Source organism: Armigeres subalbatus, chromosome 3, assembly GCF_024139115.2.
Source record: "Armigeres subalbatus isolate Guangzhou_Male chromosome 3, GZ_Asu_2, whole genome shotgun sequence".
NCBI classification, from domain to species: domain Eukaryota; kingdom Metazoa; phylum Arthropoda; class Insecta; order Diptera; family Culicidae; genus Armigeres; species Armigeres subalbatus.
Genome location: NC_085141.1, coordinates 10,820,693 through 10,841,833, shown reverse-complemented (window position 1 = coordinate 10,841,833; position 21,141 = coordinate 10,820,693). Strand labels below are relative to the sequence as shown.

The 21,141-nt window shown below is 42.9% G+C and overlaps 1 protein-coding gene across 8 annotated transcripts in view; it reads right to left on the bottom strand.

Moving 5' to 3' along the window:
• LOC134220025 (myotubularin-related protein 3) overlaps nt 1-21,141 on the bottom strand; it is a 136,446-nt gene that overhangs the window by 101,189 nt on the left and 14,116 nt on the right. For 7 of the 8 annotated variants that reach the window (XM_062698957.1, XM_062698955.1, XM_062698956.1 and 4 more), the window contains 2 exons: nt 1,014-1,155; nt 184-231 (listed from right to left, as the gene is read on the bottom strand). In XM_062698957.1, coding sequence (XP_062554941.1) covers nt 184-231; nt 1,014-1,052 — 87 coding nt within the window. In that variant the 5' untranslated portion in view covers nt 1,053-1,155. Of the gene's footprint in view, nt 1-183; nt 232-1,013; nt 1,156-1,292; nt 1,316-21,141 lie in introns of those variants that run through there. The other variant, XM_062698958.1, reaches the window with a different exon arrangement.

Below are 21,141 nucleotides of genomic sequence, written 5' to 3'. Positions count from 1 at the left end.
ACTGAGAAATGCCTGAGAATATGAAATGTTTCATAAGGTTGTTTTTCGTTTTCATTAAGTATTTTTTTCTGCAGTTTATAAATCGCGCAAGTCGTAAGTATATTAACAAATAAACCAGAACTTTTGATTATCATATTCCATACTAATAATGCATAATTCTTCAAAGACAATATCTACACTTACCTTTAGTACTACGGTGTTCAGTCCCAGGTATTTTGTAATCTCCAGACCCTACGAACGTTTTTTTGGTTGAAAATAGAACGATTAAAATCGGGTTTCGGATATCGAGCACACTTGTATCATTAATTAGAACTCCAAAAAATCACATCACGGTACCAAACGAAGCCAACCCATAATTAATAAATCGCTCAAACTGCGTGCTTAGAATAAGGTCGAGATGTCGTAATCCTTTGTTCTCGCAGCTCCTCGGTCCGGTTTCACCTAATTTCACAATCACGTGTACCCTCTGAAGGGCTCTTGTTTCTTTCGTATTCTTTCTTTTCTGCCGTCAGTTACCACAATTCACACTTTCTTCTTCTCGCCAAATGGCACCGTTTTTTACGCTTCTCGGGTTACGCCAGACGACGACGACGGCACGAGCCACGCGACCAACAATGACGACCGACGTCAGACACTACTAAAAAGCTCTGATGCCACCTACTTTTTCCCTTCCAAGCTTATGGAATGCATCAGGATCCTTCGAGTAACTTTCCGCGACCAATTTTTGGGGAACCCTTCCCGCCCCTGCACAACACCAACCCAACACTGACTGGCTGCTTGCCTTCTGTCGTCGGTTCTCGTCGGCTGGTCAAAATCGATACTCGGAGTGACTCACTGACACGGGTTGGGGATTGTGTTTTTGGAGATGGCTTCTGTTGTCAACTCCCCTAGACGGAAAACCGTATTGCGATGTTCTGAATTATTGTTTTATTTATTTCAATCTTTTCATGATGATTTGGTGGTTTCTTTTTACGTCAATTCACAAACATTCACAACAATTGAACAAACTTTACCCCGAAAAGGATGCTGCTGATGATATTGTGTAACACCATTTCGGTTTTCCGTTGTTGCCACACCGAGTGAGCCGTCTCGCACTGGTTACTCTCTTTACGTTAGTAGACACAAAAACTTGAAGAAAGACAACACGGCTGACAACTGGGGAGGAGAAAGAAAGAAATTCGTGAGCACAGCTGCATTGAAAATGGAAAATTAAAATGAAAAGCTCTGGAACTTGGTAGTCAATGCGGTTTTTGGCAATTGATTTTTAGCTGAAAATAGTGCATTATAGACACCTCAATATTTATATGTCTCCTGGGAACGAATCAAATCGACACATTGTACCAGTCAGATGATGCGTAGAATCATCGACGTCTGCGACAACCAGCCATACAGTGGAACGAAACTGATCATTGAGCCGGCTCGAGGACTCCACCGTGTCATTGCCGTCGGCGACGTAGGTCGTTGCGTTCGTGTCAGGTGACAGCAAGGAGGCAAATACCCTTACCACTACCAAAACTAGGCAACGATGGTGCGACGTGTATGTGTGGCATAACAGACGCAGGTGCTTTGACGCCATCACGAATGTAAGAGTGTTTTGTAAAATATATATTTAAAAATAAAATTGAAAAATATTTAGATAGATTTGTTCCATGATAATCAAACTTATCTGCACGATATTTCAGGATGAATATTTGTTGGTGGTATGCTTCGATAAGTGATGCGATTTATGCCACATTTATAAGATAGAAAAACAAAAATTTAATCACTTGCCTTTAGACGCATTAATACTGCTAACATTATCCCTTTTGACCTGAACCTGAAACCTAAAAAATAGCTTGGATGAAGATGACTGTTTTTATTGTAGAAAATCATGCAGGAACGAATTCCTGGACATAATCATGTTTTTCAAAATAACAAATTTTTAGAAAATCTCGATAGTTTTGGAAAAAAATACATTTCAATAACGTGGCGTTGTGGCGTCGGTTAACTGAAGACGAAACCCCTGATTGCTGACAATTATTTGGATGAGACGCATGGGGTAATATGACTTAGCTTAGCGAATACTGCTTTAATACCTTAGTTGTAAAGATTTTCATGGGTATATTTACCGCATGTAATAGTTGAAAACATTGCTAGCAGATGTTATTTCAATATTGTAGAAAATCTTAATATGAGGTGCCGAAAAACTCATGGAGGTAAAACGCATTCTAATATGGACAATGCGTGGAGGCGCATGGTACACCGTAGATTAGTGCTGGAAGGGCGTCAACAAAATGTTAAAATAACGATGTGTTTCATCCAATATGGAAAATCAACCTGACTGAGACGCCTGATGGCCTTTCATACGATGCATCAATTGATTTCTTATAGAAAATGATTTCTATGAAATGTTCATTCCGCATGATACAGAGAAGCTTGGTACATTACGATACGATATTTTTTTCATATGTACAGGACTGGTAGCGATTGAGACTGCACAAAATAGTGACCAAAAAAATCTCGGATCCTAGGAAATTTTTCAAATCTCATTATTTAGGGTTACGAATGCTATAACCGGCAGAGTTCCATTCTTGACACAGGCTCGAAAACCAAAGATAGAAACACTTGAAAATTTACGATGCAGCTTGTTGAACTAAAAGATGTAATTTCGGCTTTAGAAGGATGTGCTGAAGCGCAATAGTCTGACGACAACCTATCTATACTTTTTTGAAATAAGCAGATTCTCCTCATCCAAATATTTGTTTTTTTAATTATTGAAGAAATTAAGATGTATTTAATTGAAGAAATTTCTTCGGAATACCAAATGGAGAGGCAAATTCAAAACATCACAATCTTTAAAAATTAACGATTCTTCTTATTCCAACTTTAAAAGTTTATGCTATTTCAAATGTCCAAATTATCATAAGAATATATATTTGACATAAAAATTTTCAAATTCAACACTGTTGAAATGCTAATAAGAACACCGTGATAAAAGGTTGGGCAAGTATTAGTGACAGTATGAAGCCATTCAGGAGTTTAAAGTTACTTTTGGGTCCTAAACGGTTATTTTACCTAGATCCTTCATTTCACACATAAGCAAAACGTTGTTTGAGGAGTACATAATGTTTTATACATTTAAAAAACATTTTTATCTATTATAGGGCAACGCAACCCTAAATATTGATCAAAATAGTTGAAAATAGATACTTTTTAGGATTTTTTATTTATGGCCAGGGGCACTTGGCAGGGGAAAGAGGCAGGATGGTCACCCTCAGGTCCAACCATGGGACCTTTCATTGGCAGATTAGAAACGACAACGGAACAAATGTAATTTCTTGTTGTTGATATGTTTGTTATTGTCCAAAGATGGTCTAGTAGCCTAAAAATTTAAACATATCGACAAAAGATGAGTAAATCCATAACAAAATGTGATACGTACACATCGAGATAGGGAGGTTATCGCGATGCGATGCCCTCCGAAGGTACTTGAAATGGCTTTATGTGGGAGACTTTCCCCAATTGCCCTTTAATTCCCTCTGGTCATCCAAATTCAGAATGGAAATTGAGTTCCGAAAATGTTCAAATATATCCGATCGTAGTTTCAAGAATACAGGACGTCGGAAGGTAAATCAAATAAAATCAGAACGCTGGATATCAGCTTTAGAGTTCTGAGAATTGAAGGAGAGCAGCATATTAGTTCTTGCATTGCTGCAGTAAAAAATCAGGGAATATCACCAGTGCTACGATGTGCACGTATTACCTGGCAATCTAACTGCATTGATTGTCTGCCTTTTCAGAATTCCCAATAAGATTCAGTTGAAATATCACAAATGATTGTAATTGTTTGTGGAAAGGGAAAGAAAAGTGCAGTGGGTACCGGCCAAGTTCCCCCTGGCGGTGCTAAAATGATAAGCGGGAACAATGCCTAATTTCATTTAAATCTTTTAGTATCATCAGTGATTAGCACACGTTATTATTTTATGTGGGGGGCAAGCATGGAACATATTTTTCAACGTGGGTGTCAGGCGGCAGACCCATGCTCGACCAAAATAGTAAAATTTAGCTAGAATATTTTAATTTTGTTTGATTGTTTTTATTTTGTTTTATTTTTTGCCATCAAATGATTAGGAGCTTATTTTCAGCATCACATAACGCAAGAGAGGGTAAAAAAAGTTTGTTTTTGGAGCGATCATATAGCCTTTACCGTATAGAAAACCCCAAACAAGTGACGCGCTCGCGAGTGATTGTGGTATTTATTTATTTATCCATTGATCTATTTATTTATTGATTTATTTATTTATTTTATTTTATTTGTCCGGTGACGTGTTTTATTGAAATTGAAGTGAATCATTGAAATTTGAGTGAAACGTTTGATGGAATGGAGAAAAGAGTCATGTTCTTTGTGAAATGCAACATATTTGTACAACGCAAAAGGAAGTACTATTTCTATTACTATGTGTGATATGTGTTTAGGTAGATCAGCGCGTGATGAATATTTTCTGGTGGTGATGCATTTAGGCCGTTTACGTCTCAGAGCTATTGAGTTTTATATCAGAAATCGCCAAAATATTTTAAATAAAACTTTGTAAAATGTTTAGTATAATTATCTTTAAAAGGCATGGTTTGATTTCTGTATTCGATGAACCTTTAAGAATCGTTTTGCTCACTGAGCAGAAAGTACAAATTTGGTAAATTTAGATTTGTTCAACGGATAGTTGTTGATAGATTGAGGTTAAGAAATCGTCTGTAAATTATTTAAAGAATAAACTGTAAATAAAATCGATATTAGCATACTCTTTCGACAGCCGGCTGACAAGAGTTTAAATAAAAACAGGTAAACAACATAGTCTGTGGGTCGAATTGCCAGCTTGAGGCAAACCTCCATGACCTACCCTACCCTACCAAACCACCAACTCCGTAGAACTTATGAGGGCGTCGCCAAGTCGGGGGCCTCTCGTTAAGTAAGTTCTACATCAACATTTCCTTTCCTATCCCAAGTTACGGTAAAGATGGGCGTGGCCGGGAGTAGTAATCCTCATGCTTATACCATTTTTATCTTAGATTGGAATCAAGGGTAACTCCCCACCTTGATTTCCGATAGCAATCTTGATAAGGATTCCATAAGAAACATGAGTATCACTAGTGTCCAATCTACGAAGTATACCGTAACAACGCTAACGCTAACGCTGCAGTAAAAAATCAGGGAATTTATGGCTATGCAGGTGAGGCGACAGTAATGGGATTGGGGAAGTGCGAGGCCCCTCCAGCTGACCTTGTTGGAATCGGTGGTTTATGTTGCGAGGGACTTAGAACCCGGGTTGGGGTTCCCAGGCTGCCCGATCACTGGGGACTTATAGCCTTGGGGTAACCAAGGAAAGCCCGAAGGCCTCGTGTTGTGGGTACTTACTCCCAAGATTGACCTTGGGATGCCCGTGAAGCCGTTAAATTAGTTTGTATGGGCCCACATCTTTTAAGAAAGAGATGAGGGCAGCATCGTCGGGTATTCCTTAGAGCATCGACAAACATAATGTTTCACGGTGTTGCGAACATCAACGTGGAATATTAGGTTTGTCGATGCCCCAAATAAATTTGTAGGAGAAAAAGTGACTTTAGTGACTTGAGCTTGGAAAAAAAGACTTTCTAGTGACTGACACGTCACTGAAAAGTGACCCGCTAGCAGGTCTGTATGTATTACATTTATGCAATGAATTTTGCATATTTTTTCTTCGAATATATCGAAAATAGTCAGTAGTATAGTAAACGTAGTGCAGATAAGGATGAGACGCTACTGAAAATATATTTATGGCCAACGGTAATAGGGTAAATCCGGGTGAAACGCCGCGTCGGTATAGATCCAACACTTTAGATAGGGTGGGTGTACCAATTGTCGCCATGTGGCATGGACTTTGTATATCGAGTGAAAGGTTTTACTTCTTGCTCTTTAGAATAGCTGTGAAAACCACAATAAAATTGGTTATTATCATCAAAATTGATTAATCCATAATAGGAACGCATGCACCAGTTGTGGCACTATTCTTAATTTTGGTTCCGTATTTGGCAAATCCCATTGTTTTCTTATGGGATTGGCCAAATAGGGACCACTAGTGCGACAACTGGTGCAGAGGACGTCAAAAATTAAGCAAAATCAATTTTTACAATTACGTTTTGCTTGTTTTGGAGGAGATCAAAGGTTTTATCGTATCATATGAATATGCTTTGTCGATATGAACTTGGTTTGCAGTGATTTGATTGGCCATTTGGCATATAAAGCACTAGTGCGACAACTGGTGCTATAGCCACAACTGGTACATCTAGCCCATCTGATAGAATAGACTTGATTTATTGGCGGAAATGTTTTCAGTCATTTAGTCATTTAGTCAAACAAGTAATATGATGTTTATACCCTCTCATGTCTTGCCGCGGAGGCTCTAATATTTCTAACGCTATATTAATTATTTTTTTGAATGGATTTGCGTAAATTCTAACGAATCTGCATGTTTATTGCATTACGTGAATCCTCTAAAAAGTTGGTAGGTTATGTTTGTTAGCAATTTACGTTTTAAGTAAAAATTTAAATAATGTCCCTTACAATTTGATATAGATGTCGCTATGAATCAGGGTGATACGCCGCACATACTGCACATTATTTGCAATATTATTATTAAATGAGAAAATCATGTAAAATACAGACTAAGATATTGCAACTTAGTGATGAATTTATATTCCACTAGCGAAAGAAACCCAGCTTTGCCCGGGTGTTGCAAATGTCACAATGAACTATTTGCAGCACCGCACTCTAGATCAATTTGCGTACGTTTGTTTTGTTTTCCTCAACAGCTGACCCAAAATTGTATTCTAATGATTTTTTACATTTCCCCGTCACATCCACCCATTTTTGTATATACAAACCTTGTGAATCCCAAAACGAATCCATTAGGGAAAAAATCTTGCAAATCGGTAAACCCATTCGCGAGTTAAATCGTCAGGAAGGAAGGACTAACATTGTTATCGGCCGTTAGCAAGGATCCGATGTAGACGAATTCCTCGACCACCTCAAAGGTATCCCCGTCTATCGTAACACTGCTTCCCAGGCGGGCCCTGTCGCGCTCGGTTTCGCCCATAAGCATGTACTTTGTCTTTGACGCATTCACCACCAGTCCAACTTTTGTTGCTTCACGTTTCCGGCCGGTGTACAGTTCTGTCACCTTTGCAAATGTTCGGCCGACAATGTCCATGTCATCCGCGACTGGATCTGTTGAAAATCGTACCCCGGCTGTTCCACCGGCTCTCCGCATGACACCTTCTAGCGCAATGTTGAACAACAGGCACAAAAGTCCATCACCTTGTCATAGTCCCCGGCGCGATTCGAACGAACTGGAGTTTCGCCCGAAATCTTCACACAGTTTTGCACACCATCCACCGTTGCTTTGATTAGTCTGGTAATCTTCCCAGTGAAGCTGTTCTCGTCCATAATTTTCCATAGCTCTACGCGGTCTATACTGCCGTATGCCGCCTCGAAATCAACGTGAAATCAACAGATGGTGCGTTGGGACCTGGTATTCACGGCATTTTCGAAGGATTTGCCGCACAGTAAAGATCTTGTCCATTGTCGAGCGGCCGTCAAAGAAGCCGGCTTGATAACTTCCCACGAACTCATTCACTAATGGTGACAGACGACGGATGATGATCTGGGATATCACTTTGTAGTCGGCATTTAGGATGGTAATCACTCGAAAGTTCTCACACTCCAGCTTGTCGCCTTACTTGTAGATGGGGCAAATAACCCCTTCCTTCCACTCCTCCGGTAGCTGTTCAGTTTCCCAGATTCTGACTATCAATTTGTGCAGGCAAGTGGCTAGCTTTTCCGGGCCCATCTTGATGAGCTCACCTCCTTACCTCCTCACCTTGGATGGCATCCTTAACTTCCCTCAAGGTGGGGCTGGTTGGCTTCCATCGTCCGCTGATCTTACGTAGTCATCCGCTGCCTTGACTTTCACTGCCTGTACTCTCAGCGCCATTCAAATGTTTCTCGTAGTGCTGCTTCCACCTTTCGATCACCACACGTTCGTCCGTCCCATGCTCCCATCCTTATCCCGGCACATTTCGGCTCGCGGCTCGATGCGTTGACCTTCTGCTAGAACTTGCGTGTTTCTAGAGAACGGCACAGCTGTTCCATCTCCTCGCACTCCGCTTCTTCCAGGCGGCGTTTCTTCTCCTGAAAAAGGCGGGTCTGCTGTTTCCGCTTCCGTCTATAACGTTCCACGTTCTGCCGGGTACCTTGCTGCAGCGCGTCCTTCTCCACCAGAATCTGTCTTTACTCTCCGTCGAACCAATCGTTTCGTCGACTTCGTCCCACATACCCGACGTTGTTCTCCGCTGCGTCGTTAATGACTGCTTTGACTGTATTCCAGCAGTCCTCAAGAGGGGCCCCATCGAGCTCACCCTCTTCCGGCAACGCTACCTCGAGATGCTGCGCGTATGCAGTGGCGACATCAGGTTGCTTCAGTGCCGCAGCGGTCGTCGGTACCGAACATTGTTGATGACGGATAGTTTTGGGCGCAGTTTAACCATCACCAGATAGTGGTCAGAGTCGATGTTAGCGCCACGATATGTTCTGACGTCGATAATGTCGGAGAAGTGCCGTCCATCAATCGATTTGTGATTCTGTCTGCAGTGGTGATCTTCAGGTGTACCGATACGGGAGGCTGTGTTGGAAGTAGGTGCTGAGAATGGCCATATTCTTGGAAGCGGCGGAATCAATTAGTCGTAGGCCGTTTTCGTTCGTCAGCCGGTGAGCGCTGAACTTCCCAATAGTCGGTCTAAACTCCTCCTTTTGGCCAACCTGAGCGTTCAAATCTCCTATGATGATTTTGACGTCGTGGCTTGGGCAGCTGTCGTACTCACGTTCCAGCTGCGCGTAGAATGCGTCCTTATCATCATCAGTGCTTCCGGAGTGTGGGCTATGGACGTTAATTATGCTGAAGTTGAAGAACTGGCCTTTGATCCTCAACCTGCACATTCTTTCATTGATCGGCCACCACCCGATAACGCGCCTTTGCATATCGCCCATCACTATAAAAGCTGTTCCCAGCTCGTGTGTGTCGCCGCAGCTCTGGTAGATGGTATGATTACCTCTAAACGCACCATTGATCCCTTCCAACAAACCTCCTGTAGCGCTACGATGCCGATTTCACGGTCCTTGAGCACATCGGCGAGTATGCGTGTGCTCCCGATGAAGTTGAGAGATTTGCAGTTCTACGAACCGAGTTTTCAATCGCTAGTTCCTTTTCGTCGCAGTGGTCTTCGTCGTTGGTTCCGGTCCGTACTCTCTTGTTGATTGTTCGTTGCTTATGATTTTTTTTAAGGCTGGCTTGCAGGGCCTGACACCAAACCCCCTAAATTCCCGGAGGACCATTCCTCCATATTCCCGGTTGACCATGGTGCACAGTTTCACTTAGAGTCCCTCGCTGGCACTCGGACGATGATCAGCCGCCCCTAACATGGAGAACAGACGCTGTTGTGAGCCGATCCTGATATGAAGAACAGACGCTTAGTAAGATTTGTACCTCCGGAGAGGAGCAAGAGGAGCAGAGGAGCTCGGCAAAAATCCGCACAGCCGTGCGTCAGCAAAATAAAAAACTGATATTTCAGCAAAAATGACGTTTGTTAGCTGATTTTCAGCAAAATATTTGCTGATTTTCAGCAATTTTGACAGAAATCTCGGCAAAAAACCTGTTTGCCGGGGCACGGCTGTGCGAATCTCGGTAAAAGTTCAACATTTTGCTGCAGCTCTCATGAGATCCCAGTAAAAAAAATAAGTGTGTAGAATGTGCGTCGATTACTCAACACCAGAACTGTTGGCCAATTAGACATTTACTCTATTTGCCCTACTCACGACTCGGAACGTAGATGCGACTCTGATTAGAAGAACATTGTTTAAGGGTATTGAATAGGAGGTCTTTAAAAAATAATAATGGGTGTGTCTCCGGTTGTGGGCCTAGTTGCGTGTTTTACTCATACTTTTTTTTCAAGTCAACATTATGCAGTGTTAACAATATATGTACAAGTTAATTTAATTATCGTACAATGTTATGTGAAATTGTTCTGTAACATACCAACTGCAATTTGTTGTATCTATTATTATTTATTTATTCAGACTATGGCCGAAGTGGCCTGTGCGGTATGTAAGAGTCTTCTCCATTCGGCTCGGTCCATGGCAACACGTCGCCAGCCACGCAGTCTACGGAGGGTCCGCAAGTCATCTTCCACCTGATCGATCCACCTTGCCCGCTGCGCACCTCGCCTTCTTGTGCCCGTCGGATCGTTGTCGAGAACCATTTTCACCGGGTTATTGTCCGACATTCTGGCTACGTGCCCGGCCCACCGCAGTCGTCCGATTTTCGCGGTGTGAACGATGGATGGTTCTCCCAACAGCTGATGCAACTCGTGGTTCATTCGCCTCCTCCATGTACCGTCCGCCATCTGCACCCCACCATAGATGGTACGCAGCACTTTCCTTTCGAATACTCTGAGTGCGCGTTGGTCCTCCACGAGCATCGTCCAGGTCTCGTGTCCGTAGAGGACTACCGGTCTAATGAGCGTTTTGTAGATGGTCAGTTTGGTACGGCGGCGAACTCTATTCGATCGAAGCGTCTTGCGGAGTCCAAAGTATGCACGATTTCCAGCCACTATACGCCTCCGAATTTCTCTGCTGGTATCATTTTCGGCAGTCACCAGTGAGCCCAAGTACACAAATTCTTCTACCACCTCGATTTCATCACCACCGATAGAAACTCGCGGTGGGTGGCTCACATTGTCTTCTCTTGAACCTCTTCCTATCATGTACTTCGTCTTCGACGTGTTGATGACTAGTCCGATCCGCTTGGCTTCCCTCTTCAGTCTGATGTAGGCTTCCTCCATCTTCTCAAAGTTACGTGCCATAATATCTATGTCGTCGGCGAAGCCAAATAGCTGGACGGACTTATTGAAAATTGTGCCACTCGTGTTAATCCCTGCTCTTCGTATTTACCCTTCCAAAGCGATGTTGAATAGCAGACACGAAAGACCATCACCTTGCCGTAACCCTCTGCGGGTTTCGAATGGACTCGAGAATGCCCCTGAAACTCGAACTACGCACATCACCCGATCCATCGTCGCTTTGATCAACCGTGTCAGTTTATCCGGAAATCCGTTTTCGTGCATTAGCTGCCATAGCTGGTCCCGATCGATTGTATCATATGCGGCTTTGAAGTCGATGAATAGATGATGTGTGGGCACGTTGTATTCGCGGCACTTCTGCAGTACTTGGCGAATGGCGAACACCTGGTCCGTGGTGGAGCGTTCGCCCATAAAACCCGCCTGGTACTGCCCCACGAACTCCCTTGCAATTGGTGCTATTCGACGGCATAAAATTTGGGAGAGTACCTTGTAGGCGGCGTTCAGCAATGTGATTGCGCGGTAGTTGCTACAATCCAGCTTATCGCCCTTTTTGTAGATGGGACACACGACACCTTCCATCCACTCCTGCGGCAAAACTTCCTCCTCCCAAATCTTGGTAATGACCCAGTGCAGCGCTCTAGCCAGTGCCTCACCACCGTGTTTAAATAGCTCTCCTGGTAGTTGGTCAACCCCAGGGGCTTTGTTGTTCTTCAGCCGGCCAATCTCCTCCTGGATTTCCTGGAGATCCGGGGCCGGTAGAGTTATGTCCTGCGCGCGTTCCCCTAGGTCCATCACCATACCGCCATCTTCGTCTGCCACATCGCCATTCAGGTGCTCTTCGTAGTGCTGCTGCCACCTTTGGATCACCTCACGCTCGTTCGTAAGAAGGTTCCCGTTTATGTCCTTGCACATATCAGGCTGTGGCACGTGGCCCTTACGTGAACGGTTCAACTTCTCATAGAACTTTCGTGTGTTATTAGTGCGGTACAGTTGTTCCGTCTCTTCACGGTCTCGATCTTCCTGCTGACGCTTTTTCCTCCGGAAAATCGAGTTTTGTCTGTTCCGCGCCTGTTTATATCGTGCCTCATTCGCCCTCGTGCGGTGTTGCAGCAATCTCGCCCATGCTGCATTCTTCTCTTCTACTAACTGCTCACATTCGCCGTCATACCAGTTGTTTCTCCGATCCGGGGGCACCGTGCCAAGTACAGCGGTTGCGGTGCTACCAATGGCGGATCGAATATCTCTCCGGCCATTTTCAAGAGACGCTGCGCCTAGCTGCTTTGTTGTATCTATCAAGTGTCAAAAATTATTCAGGGTGGCACACAACCGAAGACATTCCCCTACATCAGCGGTTCTCAACCTTTTTCTTGAAAGGTACCCCTTCAAAATTTTACATTCACTAGTACCCCTATAAAATAACATAACTCATGAGATATTTGGCTCTCCAAAAATTTGTGTGAAATTTTGTTATTCCGTGATACTTTCCAATTCAAACTTAGTTTATACATCAAGATTCCTATAGCACTTTGAAGACTTTTGAAGGCTTTCGAGCCTCTTGAAAGTAAACTTCTGCGCCTTTATGAAAGGCGCCTTCCGAGCCTCCAAGTCTTTTGAAAGCAAGCTTCCGCGCCTCTTAAAAGCAGGCTTCCATGAAGAAGAATTTCGATTCTCTCGAAGGAAAGCTTCCGAGCCTTTTGAAAAAAATCTTCCGAGCCTCTTGAAGGAAGATTTCCGAGCTTCTTGAAAGAAAGTTTCCGAGCCTCTTGGAAGGAGGATTCCTAGCCTCTTGGAAAAAGGCTTTCGAGCCTTTTGGAAGGAGGCTTACGAGCTTCTTGGAAGGAGTCTTCCGAGCCTCTTGGAAGGAAGCTTCCGCGCTTCTTGGAAGGAGGCTTCCGAGCCACTTGTAAGGAGAGTTCCGAGACTCTTGGAAGAAGGCTTCTGAGCTTCTTAGAAGGAGGCTTCTGAGCCTATTGGAAGGAGGCTTCCGAGCATCTTGGAAGGAGTCTTCCGAGTATCTTGGAAGGAATCTTCCGAGCCTCTTGAAAGCAGGTTTCCGAGCTTCTTGAAAGGAGGCTTCCGAGCCTCTTGAAAGCAGGCTTCCGAGCCTCTTGAAAGCAGGCTTCCGAGCCTCTTGAAAGGAAGCTTCCGAGCCTCTTGAAAGGAGGCTTCCGAGCCTCTTGAAAGAAGGCTTCTGAGCCTCTTGAAAGGAGGCTTCTGAGCCTCTTGAAAGGAGGCTTCTGAGCCTCTTGAAAGGAGGCTTCTGAGCCTCTTGAAAGGAGGCTTCTGAGCCTCTTGAAAGGAGGCTTCTGAGCCTCTTGAAAGGAGGCCTCCGAGCCTCTTGAAAGGAGGCTTCCGAGCCTCTTGAAAGGAGGCTTCCGAGCCTCTTGAAAGGAGGCTTCCGAGCCTCTTGAAAGGAGGCTTCCGAGCCTCTTGAAAGGAGGCTTCCGAGCCTCTTGAAAGGAGGCTTCCGAGCCTCTTCCTACATTAATTGATGACAGATCCGCTGCAGTGTCCAATAAAGATAGAATTTAAAAAAATTACTATAAATTTTCAATATTACGAAGGCTGCCCAAGCCACGACGTCAAAAACATCATAGGAGATTTGAACGCTAAGGTTGGCCAAAATGGAGGAGTTTAGACCGACTATTGAAAAGTTCTGCGCGCACCGGCTGACGAACGGAAACGGCATAAGACTAATTGGTCGGGGTCCAATCAAATAGCATTAAGCGCCAACAAAAAATTACCCATATTCTGTCCGATTTAATTGATCATAAATCGCATCGGTTATCCCTCAACCTCATAGCCGAGGATGTCTTACAACAAATGTACGTAAAAATGTATATCAAATAATTTTATTTTTCCATTTTCGAACAAAGTATTGCAAGTCAAAAATCCGCTTGATGCAAGAATATGACTATTCGTAGTACCTACTTCCAACACAGCCTTCCGAAAGAATCACAAATCGACCACTGGAAAGGTGGTCTTTCGTAGCTTAGTTGGTTAAAAGCACCAGTCTAGCGTACTGAGGGTCGTGGGTTCAAGTCTCATCGAACGAAAGGGGTTATCTCCAATACGTTTTTAAAAACAAACCATTCCACATCTATGTTTTCATAAAATAGTAAACAATGTTTTTTTTTTTTCAGTTTTTGCACTAGAATAAATAAACATAATTTATTAAAATGAATAAATGTTGATTTTTTCCTGATTTTTTGCACAATTTCGAAAAATTCTCGACTTTTTCCAGCATTTCCCGCATGGAATTTCAATTCCCGCATATTTTCCGGCCTTCCCGATTTCTCGACTCAATGGCCATCCTGATAGAGCCATTGAAGAAGAAGATGGGGACAATTTACAGACGATTTGCAAAATCTACAAAAATGCGAATGTTCCAAATAGGCGATCATGGGCACTCGGCAGCATAGCCGAGGATCATTGGGGCTTTGTTCGCGATAAGGTGCAATGTACTTTCGCGTTTATAAATGGTAGTAGGTATGCATGCATGCATTCCTAGCGACCGCAGGTGTGCACTCACTTGCAACTGTGATAGGATAGTTAAACTCACAAAATCCATTCGAGAGTAAACATTGCTTCCATTCGTACTGAATGGGGGAAACAAAAAAATGTGACCATTGTCCTCATATCATCCTAACAAAGGAATTTATTGTCATGCTGCAAGTGGTACTATCAACGTACAAATCTACCGGCGACGGTATAACGTCACTCTCAAAATACCGCAGTATTATTGCTTTTATCTGTCTTCCATAGGATCGCTCTCCGTGTGCAAGGTTGTTACTGAATTCAGTTTAAGTGGTTTATGCGCGTAATTGGTCGTGAGAAGTAAACATTAAATATCAATCTTAAGGAAGCCTGAGCCTTGACGCTTTTTTTAAATTTAGTTTCAAGTCAACCCTAATAAACATTAGCAATTTTCACAAAAAAAAAAGAAATATAATCCAAACCAAAATTTATAGTTTTTGAAAAAGAAATGCGGTAGCTCTGAAAGCTTTAAAAGTAATTTATGGGGGAACTGGAGACCGATCTGAAACTTCTACACAAACTGTATAGGTATAAGTTTGATAAACGCTCAGAATTTTAACATCTTTTAAATAATTTCTGGAACATGGCTGCAAAAACTTTAACAACTTAAAAAAATGTCATATACTTTATTTTTGTGGAAATCATTTGAGATATCTGATAAAATCTATCGAGTGTCAGTATAAGAATGTAAAAAAAATGTGCAAAAAAATTGTTTTGTTCCATGAGGAGCTCTGGTAAAATTTTTAACGAATCATTTGTCGAAAAGTCCTTGAAGAATTTTCTAAATAAACAACAAAAATCGATAAGAAAATTATTTTGAGCTTTTAGTGGAATGTCTTTACTTGTCATAAGGCGAGTTCGTACAATTCCATTTAATCCCACCACTTGATTGTACCTTGATAGATACGTATACTTATCTGTCAAGATACAATCAAGTGATGGAATTAAACTGAATTGTACGTACTCGTCTTATGACGAATCAAAAATAGTACTGATGATCATTTAAGAAAATTTCTTATTTCTTATTATATTTCTTAATATCATTCTATTGCGGAAATTTTGGTTCAAAGCTGGATGAGTTTATTGAGAATATTCTGAAAAAAAGGGATTTCTAATTTATGAAAAAAAAATTTGTTTAAGCCTTGGATTATTTGTAAACTTTTGACTCTTGAGACTGAGGGATGTTTGAGTTTTTAACCTTTCCGTCCCCAACGTCTGTTTTTAAGGGCTTTCAAAAATCTAAACTGCTGTAAAAATCGCATTTCTTGACCGATTCTTTCGCAACAAGTTGCATTCCATCCGGATGGATCCCAATTTTTGATTTATACTAGTTTCGAGGCTATCCACAGTACGGTTCCAGAATTATTCCAGATTCCGTTGGGGTCAGTTGCCCGTGGAATAAGTGGCCATTTACAATTTTAAGTCAAAACAGGTCGTACGACACCTCAAACTTCATGATTTCACAAAGCAATGATGCGAATGATATTTTTGGGGTTTCTGGCCCACTCGGACTCAATCTGGCCACATCGGTCACAATCCGGGGACCTACGGAATGGCCATTTTCTAAATTGATTCAAAATAGGTCGTGCGACACCTCAAACTTCATGATTTCACAAAGCAATGATGGGAATGATATTTTTAGGGTTCCTGGCCCACTCGGATTGAATCCGGCCACATCGGTCCCAATCCGGGGACCTACGGAATGACCATTTTCTAAATTGATTCAAAATAGGTCGTGCGACACCTCAAACTTCATGATTCTTCAAAGCAATGATGCGAATGATATTTTTATGGTTCCTGGCCCACTCGGATCCATTCCGGCCACAATCCGGAGGACTTACGGAATGGCCATTTTCTAAATTGATTCAAAATAGGTCGTGCGACACCTCAAACTTCTTGATTTTACAAAGCAATGATGGGAATGATATTTTTAGGGTTCCTGGCCCACTCGGATTCAATCCGGCCACATCAGTCCCAATCCGGGGACCTACGGAATGGCCATTTTCTAAATTGATTCAAAATAGGTCGTGCGACACCTCAAACTTCATGATTTTACAAAGCAATGATGCGAATGATATTTTTAGGGTTCCTGGCCCACTCGGATTCAATCCGGTCACATCAGTCCCAATCCGGGGACCTACGGAATGGCCATTTTCCAAATTGATTCAAATTTGGTCGTGTGACACCTCAAACTTCATGATTATACAAAGCAATGATGGGAATGATATTTTTAGGGTTTCTGGCCCACTCGGATCCATTCCGGCAAAAATCCGGATGACCTACGGAATGGCCATTTTCTAAATTGATTCAAAATAGGTTGTGCGACACCTCAAACTTCATGATTTCACAAAGCAATGATACAAATGATATTTTCAGGGTTTCTGGCCCACTCGGATTCAATCCGACCACATCGGTCACAATCCAGGGACCCAGGAATTCCACCGAAAATTTATACAGAAATTATACCGTAAATGAAATCAACAATGGAATTTTCGGAGGAATTCCTAGATTAATTCCCAAAGAATTCCGGTGGAAACTTCAAGATTTCTACTGGAACATCCTTCAGGAGTTTTTCTGAAAATTCCTCCTGGAATTCCTCCGGGAATTCCACCGGCAGTTCCTCAAAGAGTTCCTGCAGGATTTTCTCCGAGAATTATTCCGGTAGTTCTATCGGCAGATCCTACGGGGGTTCCTCTTCCGGGAATTTCTCCAGAATTTCCTTCGGGAATTCATTCAACCTTTCTTTCTGGAATTCATTTAGGCTTCTCCAGGAATTTATATAGAAAATCCTCCAGAAGCTCCACCGAGAATTTCTCTGGGAGCTCCTGAAGGTAATCTCCGGGAGGTCCTCCGATGATGATGATGATCCAGCTCAGCTACATACCCCTAGAAAGGTTTCAGCTAGACGAGATTTGTGTATAAGATGAAATATCCAAGAATTTTATCGAGCATTCTTCTGGTAGTTTCACTGGCAGTTCCTCCGGGGTTCATTTGAAAATTCTACCGGGAGTTTTTTTCAGAAATTCCTTCGGAAGTTATTTCAAGAATTCCTCCGGAAGTTCCACCAGTAGCTCTTCAAGGAAATCATGCAGGCTTTTTTCAGGAAATCATTTAGTCCTTCTTCAGAAATTTAGCTGGAAATTCCTCCCAAAGTTCTTCCAATAGTTTCTCTGGGAGTTCCTCTAGGAATTTTGCTAGGAGTTCCTCCTGAAATTCCTCCGGGAGCTCTCACGGGAGCTCTTTCGGCAGTTACTACGAGAATTCCTCCGGGAGATCCACCGGCAGTTTCTATGAGCATTCCTTCGGAAGTTTCTACGGCAGTTTCCCCGAGTGTTCCTCTAAGAAGGAACTCCTGGAGTATTTCCGGAGGAACTCCTGGAGGAATTTCCGGAGAAATTATCAGAGGATTTTTCGGAGGAACTTCCGGTGGAACTTCTGGAGGAATTTCCTAAAGAACTACAGGAAGAATTTCTAGAGTAACTCTCGTAAAAACTCTTGGATGAACTCCCAAATGAACTTCCGTAAGAATTCCAGGAGCTCCTCCCTGGAAAAGTTCTCAAAAGAGGGATTAGCTACCCATTCTCAATGTACACGTTTCGGGAGCTCAAATATTTAAAGTCAATAACGGCGCCGGCCACGTCCTTACGGCCACGATTGTTAGTCCGACTCTCGTTGCTACTAGAGACCGAGTATACCTCTGCATCTCCACGATTGTCTTGGGATAGGATATCATTTTAGTTGCAAAGGATAATTTATCTGGATTCACTTTTGTAAGCGATACGATCTATGGGATGGGAAATAACACTGATTCGAGTTAAAAGTTAAAACATGCACGCCCGGTGGCATATGAAAACTGAGGAGATTCGCGTTTTGGACGACCGCACGGAAGCGCAGCACTCTGTACTCACATGCTCGATTGCTACAGCAAACTATTGAAGAACGCGCTTTTTTCGACCGCGCGCGATATGCCGGGAGTGAGCCACCGGACACAAGATAGATATTTTATTTCATTCCCAACGACTAAAACACGCACTGCACTTACTTGTTCGATGGCTACTCTTATTACCGGCCGCGCAATGCAGAACACAATATTTCGGCCGATCGCGCGATTGTTCTGCTATTCACTCGCACAAAGCAGAACAAAATTTCGACGACCGTCCGATCGCTCTGATTACTGGAGAACCTGAAACACGAGCAATCACGCACTGAACTGATTTTTATTACCGTCCGCGCAATGCAGAACACAATACTTCGGCCGATCGCGCGATCTTTCTGCTGTCCGAAACAAGAGAAATCACGCACTGAACTCCTGGAATACCCGGAGTTGAATTTCTAGAGGAACTTCCGAAATCCCATTTCCCAAATCCCAAATCCCATTTCCCGAATTCCTGCCATATATCCTCCTGGATTTCTCTGTGAAATTCTTGGAGGGATTCCCGGAGGAACTCTTGGAAAAACTCCTGGAGGAGCTCCCGGAGGAACTTCCACAAGCACTTCCGGAAGAATTCTCACCAGGAAGTCTTGAACTAATTCTTGGAGAAGTTCATGAAGGAATTTCTAGATAAATATCTGAATTCTTGGAAGATATCTCGGAGAAACTCTCAAATTAATATCCGAATAAAATTCTGGAGTAAATTTCTAGTGAAGTCCGGAAAACATTCCAGGACAATTCCGCGGAAAAATTTCGGGAGAAATTCCTGAAGGAATTCCTGGAGAAGTACCTGAAGCAATTCCCGGGAAAATACCTGGAAGAATTTCCGAGGAAATATATGGACGAATTCCTGGATAAATTTCTAAAGAAATTTTTAGATCAATTCTTGAAGGATATTCTGAAGTAATAGCGGAAAGAATTCCAGAATGAAATCCTAGAGGATTTCACTATTAAATTTATGGAGGTATTACCGGAAAAACTCCTGAAAGTTATCCTGGAGGAATTAAAGAAAGAGTTCCTGGAGGAGTGGTACAATTTTCAATTAGTCCGTTCAGCTATTTGGCTTCGCCGACGACATAGATATTATGGCACGTAACTTTGACAAGATGGAGGAAGTCTACGTCAGACTGAAGAGGGAAGCCAAGCGGATCGGACTAGTCATCAACACGTCGAAGACGAAGTACATGATAGGAAGAGGTTCAAGAGAAGACAATGTGAGCCACCCACCGCGAGTTAGCATCGGTGGTGACGAAATCGAGGTGGTAGAAGAATTTGTGTACTTGGGCTCACTGGTGACTGCCGAAAATGATATAAGCAGAGAAATTCGGAGACGCTTAGTGGCTGGAAATCGTACATACTTTGGACTCCGCAAGACGCTCCGATCGAATAGAGTTCGCCGCCGTACCAAACTGACAATCTACAAAACGCTCATTGGACCGGTAGTCCTCTACGGACACGAGACCTGGACGATGCTCGTGAAGGACCAACGCGCACTCAGAGTTTTCGAAAGGAAAGTGCTGCGTACCATCTATGGAGGAGTGCAGATGGCGGACGGTACGTGGAGGAGGCGAATGAACCACGAGTTGCATCAGCTGTTGGGAGAACCATCCATCGTTCACACCGCGAAAATCGGACGACTGCGGTGGGCAGGGCACGTAGCCAGAATGTCGGACAATAACCCGCAGAAAATGGTTCTCGACAACGATCCGACGGGCACAAGAAGGCGAGGTGCGCAGCGGGCAAGGTGGATCGATCAGGTGGAAGATGACTTGCGGACCCTCCGTAGACTGCGTGATTGGCGACGTGTAGCCATGGACCGAGCCGAATGGAGAAGACTCTTATATACCGCACAGGCCACTTCAGCCTTAGTCTGAATAAATAAAAATAATTCTGGAGGAATGCCCGGAGAAGTTCCTAGAAGAATTTCCGAAGGAATTTCTTATAGATTTACAAGTGAAATTGTGGAGCGAAATCGGAGGATTTCCGTCATAAATTTCTGAAGAAACTTCTAGCCGAAGTTTGGAGGAAATTCCGTTTGTATTCTTGGAGGAACTCCTGAATGTATATAAATGCAGGAGATTTATCTGGAAGAATAGCCAAAGAAATGTCTAGAAGAAAAAAATGGAGAAGAAAATAAATTTTCAAGGAATTTCCTCATGAATTTCCTAAAAAACTAATTTAGTGAGGGGTTTCTAGATAAGGAGAAATTACAATTACATGAGAAAGATTTTCGAACGATTTTCAGAGGAACTTGTGGATTACTTTCCGGAGGAATTCAGAAGTTCCCAGGGGAGCTTCTAGAAGGATTTCAAGGAGAATTCTTGCGCCCGAAACTTTTCGAGTTGTTTTGCCTCAACCTGCCCACTCTGGCTAAGCCCTTGTATCATTCCCATCATTGCTTTGTGAAATCATGAAGTTTGAGGTGTCGCACGACCTATTTTGAATCAATTTAGAAAATGGCCATTCCGTTGGTCCCCGGATTGTGACCGATGTGGCCGGATTGAATCCGAGTGGGCCAGGAATCCCAGAAACATCATTCCCATCATTGCTTTGTGAAATCATGAAGTTTGAGGTGTCGCACGACCTATTTTGAATCAATTTAGAAAATTGGCCATTCCGTAGGTCCTTCGGGTTGTGGCTGGAATGGAACCGAGTGGGCCAAGAACCCTAAAAATATCATTCTCATCATTGCTTTGTAAAATCAAGAAGTTTGAGGTGTCGCACGAACTATTTTGAATCAATTTAGAAAATTG